This window comes from Cetorhinus maximus, unplaced genomic scaffold, assembly GCF_964194155.1.
Source record: "Cetorhinus maximus unplaced genomic scaffold, sCetMax3.hap1.1 HAP1_SCAFFOLD_2616, whole genome shotgun sequence".
In the NCBI taxonomy this organism is placed as follows: Eukaryota; Metazoa; Chordata; class Chondrichthyes; order Lamniformes; family Cetorhinidae; genus Cetorhinus; species Cetorhinus maximus.
The window spans coordinates 4103-11011 of NW_027598550.1; the positions used below are offsets into that span (position 1 = coordinate 4103).

At 44.7% G+C, this 6909-nt stretch overlaps 1 protein-coding gene across 1 annotated transcript; it reads right to left on the minus strand.

Moving 5' to 3' along the window:
• Nucleotides 1–2527: 2527 nt before the first annotated feature.
• On the minus strand, nucleotides 2528–6677 carry ccn1 (cellular communication network factor 1). The gene is made up of 5 exons (XM_078537583.1): nucleotides 6431–6677; nucleotides 5751–5964; nucleotides 5030–5383; nucleotides 4004–4176; nucleotides 2528–3852 (listed from the first exon to the last, which is right to left on the minus strand). The coding sequence occupies exons 1-5, from the start codon at nucleotides 6479–6481 to the stop codon at nucleotides 3550–3552; spliced, it is 1095 nt and encodes a 364-aa protein (XP_078393709.1). The 5' UTR covers nucleotides 6482–6677; the 3' UTR covers nucleotides 2528–3549.
• Nucleotides 6678–6909: the final 232 nt, after the last annotated feature.

Below are 6909 nucleotides of genomic sequence, written 5' to 3' on the forward strand. Positions count from 1 at the left end.
AGACAGCGATTTAATGTTAAGGAAGGAATGTAGATATTAATAGGCGGTCAATTTCTCAGGAACATCGACTTGTTAGCTTACTGAAATGAAATATGGCTCAAAAGTTTTTTTTTAAAAAAATAAACAATGTAGTCTTTATGCCTGTGCTAGGCTCACGTCAATTAGACAACTCTGGGGTTGTGATTTTTCAAACTTTTAGTCAATTTATGGGCCATTTTATCACATCTTGCTAGCAACCAAGTCGCTGAACTTCCAGCCAAGGCACATCTCTTCAATAATTTGTGTCTGTCTATCAGTCAGGAAAGACAGCGCTTTCAGGTGGAATTGTCACTTAGAAGTGGTTGAAGGGTCACAGTTCTTTCTCTCCATGGGGCTTAAAGTCGAATTTTTAATTTCAACATTCACTGTTTCATTTTTTTAAAATTACAACCCATGCCCCATTTTATACAAGTTGATAATATCTGTCCCCTGGCTCTGCATGTATATTTCAGACTGATATGTATCAGCAGCATTCTCCTCATCGCCTCATAACTGACAAACAGCATTACTAAAATTCAGGTTCTTTTTCACAGTATCTCCTCACCCTCATCACTCCCACCCACCTCATTCCCTCCCCGCATCTCTCAATTCCCAACCTCCCTCTCTTCCCTTCTTCTCTTCTCCATTCCTCCCTTCCTTTCTTTCCCTTCATCCCTCTCCTTCCCTCCCTCCCACCCCCTTCCCACCCCCTCTCTCCCTTTCTTCCCTATCTTCCTTTCCCTCCATTCCCCTCTCTCTTTCTTCCTCCCCTCTCTCTCTCTCTCCTTCCATCACCCTCCCTCCTTCTCTCTCTCTCCCCACTCCGTCCCTATCTCTTCCTCGCTCTGTCCCTCCCTCCCCTCTCTTCTGTGCATCTCTCCCTCCCTGCTTCTCTCATTCTTTCTCCCTCTCTTTCCCTCTCCCCCTCTCCCTCCCTCACTCTCTTCCTCTATCTCCCTCATTCCCTATCTCTCTCCCTCCTTTCATTCCTTCCCTCCACCCCCTCTCTCCCTCCCCCTCTCTCCCCAGTTCGCTGTCTTGCTTTTGGTTCCCATTAGAGAGCTACTTGAGATTCCACACATTCCTCTTCACTTATCGTTCTGAGGTATAATCGGTGGGTTATTGGGATTAAACAGAAGTAATTGCTTGCTCTCAACTGGTGAAAGTAAACCACCTCCTACAGACTGGGAGACATTCTTTCCAGCTAATTCCTTTCAGCCCCATGTCTGGCTTGAATGTAGAAAGTATTTGGCGTTGTGTGAAGACTCAAGCCTCGCACTTCAATATATGATTCTTTGTCTGCGCACAATACAGATTGCTATATGTAAGTCCTTCAAAATTTGGGATGAAACTTACAGGGGGTATTTTGAACATTACAATAAAAGGCTTGGATCTCCCACGTTTGGGCTGTACTCTAACATGAATGAGGGATTGTCTGGGTTTTTCTCCCTCACTGAATCCGTTCTCTGCTTATTTTACTGAATTGCTCCATTTATAAGCAACTGAAATTCATGGATACTGTATTAGGTTTGATCTAAATACTTGAGAACCCAGGGATTCCTGAAGATCTAACCATCAATAATGGCAATGCTAAAATGTACTTAACATTGGTGCTGGGTTCATTGAAAGGTGACTGTCAAGGTCATTGGTTTATTTGACAGAATAAGTCAAATTCCCCTTTTATTTCATGGAGTTTTTTTTTAGACAGGTGCTTTAGGAATCTTATCCCATTCTTGTCAAATATCTATCCCTTTCCCTGCTGTGACACGAAAATGATAGTATTTTGCCATTTGGCAGACTCAAGTACACAGAAGGAGGCACCTATTTAAGCCATTCCCTCCGCATATCCATTTGTTTTTCAAGTTTTCATTGCTTCTCTTTTAAAGCAGCAACTCACCAAGGCTCCTTCGACAGCACCTTCCAAACCCACAACCTCCAGCATCTAGAAGGCCAAGGGCAGCAGGTACATGGGAACACCACCAACTGGAAGTTTCCCTCCAAGCCACTCACCATCCCGACTTGGAAATATATCGCCGTTCCTTCACTGTCGCTGGGTCAAAATCCTGGAACTCCCTCCCTAACAGCACTGTGGGTGTACCTACACCACATGGACTGCAGCGGTTCAAGAAGGCAGCTCACCACCACCTTCTCAATGGCAATTATGGGCAATAAATGCTGGCCCAGCCAGCAAAGCCCACATCCCATGAACTATTTTTTTTTTAAAAACCAAGACAGAATCCAACATGAAGTAACAAATTCATGTCTTATTTATACAGTATGCCTGTCATTTTAGCACAGCTCTCGATGTTTTATATTGTTTATTTTGGAGATGATTGCTTGACTGGTTCCAATTACATAACATCTGATATTGAATGTTTAAAGACCGATTTGAAGTTGTCAAGGGCTGAAATTTCACCTCAGCCCTTTGTTTAAATCCCCCTCCGTCACTTTTAAGTACGTGACTCATAATTGGCCTCACACCTTAGAAATAAAGAGAAGGTACCAGAAGTCAATTCCATAAATAAATTGTTTATTTTTTAAAAAAATTAAATCTATGTACATTTCATTCCAGTATGATGTTTTTTTCTGTATCCCAATAGAATTTGCTACATTTTGATAAATAATGCAACATTGAAAGAATATACTGCAGGATTTGTAATAACTGATGCTGTTTGCTGTGCTATGCATAGTAGACAGCGCAAGCTTTAAGAGGGTTGGTTACTAGCTGCCACATAACGTGAGCCATGTAGCTCACTTCAGGAAATAATGTGACCCACATATGGGTTGTGTGAGCAAACCAACACAATCTCCTTGCTCGGGAACTCTTGACGATTATTACATTTTCAATTACAACCATGTTTTCACACAAGCACTTGATAAAAGACAATACACTGCTAAAGATACACGGTAAGACATTATATAATAATACAAATATACATCACTTTGTTACAAATAGAACAAAAGTTGGGAAAATATGCTCCAAAATGAAGCTATCTCCTTGCTCCAATAAATTGAAGCTTTCATTTAACTTTGAGGGTTGACCCTTCCCTCAGTCTCAGCAGCCACAAGGGCAATGCTGCACAGTGCACATAGGTATAGCTACAGTATAATAATCTCTGGCCACCTTCCCCGCCCCCCAACCCCCCCCACCTATCCCTTATCATGTTGTTGCATGTACAATGTGTAAAAAAGTTAACAGCCCCTTCAAAAACCCCAGTCTTCTGAAAAGCATTCACCAATCCCTAACCTTACGTTGGAACTGATATGGCGTTTAGTTAGGGAAAATATAGCTGGGGCCAGTGCAAAACTTTGAGGATATGAATTTTGCTGGTTATATGTATAACCATGACAAGAATCTCTTTCAAAGCTAAAAAAAGGATAAATAAATAAATCCTGCCCCTTTAAGAGCTGTATTGCGATCCCATTCGAATCGCTTCCCTTCTTCCTAACTCATGATGCCAATTGACTCTTTCTCTGCCTGCTCGTGCCAGACTCATCAAAATCGCCCCCACCCTGCATCTACACAGTTTGTCAATCTAGGAACTTGTGAATGTCATTGTGCAACATGACATAAGGATTGGAGGCTTCGTTATGATGGGGGCAGTTGTAGTGGCATCTGCAGGACTGAATCATCATCATGTTCCTGGTGAAGGTCTCCCCATCATCGCAGCGGAAGCGAACGCGGACAGTCCGGGTCTGCTGGGGGGTGCAGCAACGTCCATCGACACACGAGCCACAGTGCTTGGTACGGTATCTCTTCACACTGGCACAACCTGCATAGGTGAAGTGTACGGCTGTGCTGGGCTTCTTGGTTTTGTAGCACTTCTTTCCTTTCTGCCGGAGGGAGGGAGGGAGGGTGGGAATAAAAAAAAAGCAATCAGTAAATGTATGGGTTTATTCGAGATGAGAGTTACTGCAACATCACAGAATCCCATGTTTGCTCAGCAAGTGAAGGGCAGGGGTTACAGGGAGAAACGGAACTTACTTTAAGGTTTGGAAACGTCGGCTGGTCACAAGGGCGGATGTCACAGATTCTGGTCTCTTTCCGAAGTTTGCAGTCAGGGTTGTCATTGGTGACTCTTGTGGAGATGCCTGTCCCACAGGTCCTGGAACATTGGGACCATTCTGTTGTCTGGACAAAACACTTGGGTCTCCAAGCTGAAACAAAAAAATAGAAAACGGAATGAAGACTATTTAGAAACGGGAGGGAAACAATGTTGTTTTAATCAAATCATTTCACAGAAACGTCTTCCTGTTTCAGTTAGTACAATATATGCAAGGCTGCAATTGTGCTCTTGCACGGTTTATGGTTCACATCAATGTGATTGTCCACATCAGAAAGGCTTGTTCAGCTGGGTTATGGAAATGTATCAGTTTCAATTCCTAACTTCTGGCAGTTTTCCAAAAACTTGCCAATTTGTAAGGGAAGTAAATCTAGCAATGGCGCCTGTTGATGATGTCATTACTGCTGCTGGTTCAACACGTACACTGGGATTTTCAAACCTTTTGAGTCCTAATTTCCTGAAATGGATGATAGTGAAGGGTTCGGCAAAGTTAAGGCTTATTGTTTGCTGTAAAAATTGGCAATAGCGCCAATGCATGTCTGTAAAGGGAATGACTGACTCTCAGATCAGAAACATATAATATGAAATAATCTTTAATAATGTTACCTGGTGTAGAAACTACAATGGAGCACCACATGCACCTTATGATTGGAGCTATGCGCAGCATTTACAAATGGTTCTGTTAATTAGCTGGGGACACAGGTTTAAGGCAATTGGCAAAAGAACCAGAGGGTCGATTGTTGTTTTAAGCAGCACGTTGATGTGATCTGGAAGGTGCTGCATGAAAGAGCGGTGGATGCAAATTTAATAATAACCTTCAAAAGGGAATTGGATAAATACTTCAGGACAAAAGTACTGGGGCAAACAGCAGGGGGATTGGTGCTCATCAGCTAACTCTTTCAAACAGGCAGGATGGGCTGAATGGCCTTGAAGATTCTATCACCTACCTGGTAGACTTTTGAGGCCTCCTCTGAGGAGGGAGAGCAGCTCATTGTTGTGTAGCAGTCCTTCCTGCCATGGCTTCAGCACAGTCTCTTGACTGAAGAAACCCTCCATGTCCTCAGCCTCCAACACTGCCTTGTTCCCTTCGCAAACCCATTCCTCGCAGCACTGGCCCGGGACCTTAACCAGCCGTGGGTTAGGGCAGCCCATGTTGGGCAATGAGAGCTCCTGGGGGCACAGAGGGATACAGCCCACGGCTCCATCGATACAAGTGCACTGATGCTTGCAATTGGGTTGGAAGATCTCCCCATTTTGGTAAATTTTACTATTGTACTCGCAAGGTCTTCCTTCAGATCTCGCTGTGAAGACACAAAATGAGTAGAGAGAGCCTTTAAAAAAAACTAAATCGGGAATAGACAGACATCTCATGCTCGTGAAGTGCATACACATATTTAAAACTGTGGAAATTCTAAGTACAAGTCCCTGGAGGCATGCACAATGGATTACTGAGGAATCACTTTCCCTTCAAACATCCATACAGTGATTTACATTCCTGAATGCTGAAGTCACATGCCTTGCTGCCAATCGATGGCCAAAGAACAATATAGCATAACCATACATGGTTTTAAAAGATGACAGAACTCCTTTTTTCTCGACTAGGCTAAAGGGCAGGAGATATTCCCAACGGTTTCAATCAGCTCTGAATAAGCCACAAAAATCTCTTACCTCTACAGATCCCCTGAAGGGCGCTGGGACTCGCTCCGAAGTTGCACTGTAACCCCTTGGTGTGATCACAGGGCTGCGATTTGCTGCAATCCTCATTGAGCTGCTTCGCGCAGACCCGGCAACATCCACAGCCGTCCAGGACTAGACTGACCCCCGGGGGGCAGCTTGTCATCTCCTGGGGACACTGGCATCTCGACGGGCAGGTTAACATTGTCTGTGTGGTGGGGGGGGGGAACAAGGCAATGTTCTTAGTTAAACCACAACATGGGTGAGCCACTTTCCAAATACCACCCTCACCTCCCAAAAAATAAACACCCCTCAACCACATCACAGGGGTTGAAAACCAATTCACACACAACGCAGGAGGTGGCCATTCAGCCCATCCCGCCTGCTGCTGGCTCCTCTTGTTCCTGGAAGAACAAACTACAATTCACAGACTGATGCAGCGCAGAGGTGAGGCCACTCGGCCCATCGTTTCTCTGCCAGCTCTTTTTGTTGTTGTTGAAAGAGCTGTCCAATTATCTCCCCCCCAACCCCCAGCAAAAATCAAAATGAAAACCCCCTTCAAGTATTGACCCAAATTCCTTTTCAAAAGGTATAATGAATTCCCTCACCATTTCTGCCCCATCAAGTAAATTGTACACAGATTTAAAAAATCAGGTCGAAATGAGTGGACTCACCTCAGCCAGACGGATAGTGAGGAGGACAGCGAATGCTGCAAAGTGGAACATTTTGGGGGGGGAGAACAATTGAGGTCTCGGAAGTGTTTCTTTTTCCCTCTGAGCTGGTCTTCAGCAAGTTGCTGGTCTCCCTCTCCTTCTCTCTCTGTCTCTGTGTGTGTGTGTGTCTTGGTAGCGGCTGTTTCTTCCTGCTCCTGTCTCCTTAACAGACCCCTGCTCAATCCAATAGCTGCTGCCTGCCTGGTGTAGAGGCTGCTTGAAGCTCTCTGCCTTTTATAAGCGGCTCTCCCCTGCCGGCTGACGTGCCCCCGGCTGTCTGGGACTGCACAGCTTGTTTGAGTTCAGCAACAGGAATGTCAGGAATGTTTTCTGGCGCGTTTTTCTCAGACACCGCCCCAGCTAAAGAGGTGGAGGGAGGGGGGGTGGAGAGAGAGAGAGAGAGAGAGGGGTGGGGGGGAGAGAGAGGGAGACAATATTTA

Coding starts and splice junctions, on each gene's coding strand:
- ccn1 (XM_078537583.1), bottom strand. CDS start 6,481: ATGTTCCACTTTGCAGCATTCGCTGTCCTCCTCACTATCCGTCTGGCT. Junction 5,965..6,430: donor TCACTATCCGTCTGGCTGAG/GTGAGTCCACTC, acceptor CCCACCACACAG/ACAATGTTAACCTGCCCGTC. Junction 3,853..4,003: donor CGACGTTTCCAAACCTTAAA/GTAAGTTCCGTT, acceptor TCCCTCCGGCAG/AAAGGAAAGAAGTGCTACAA.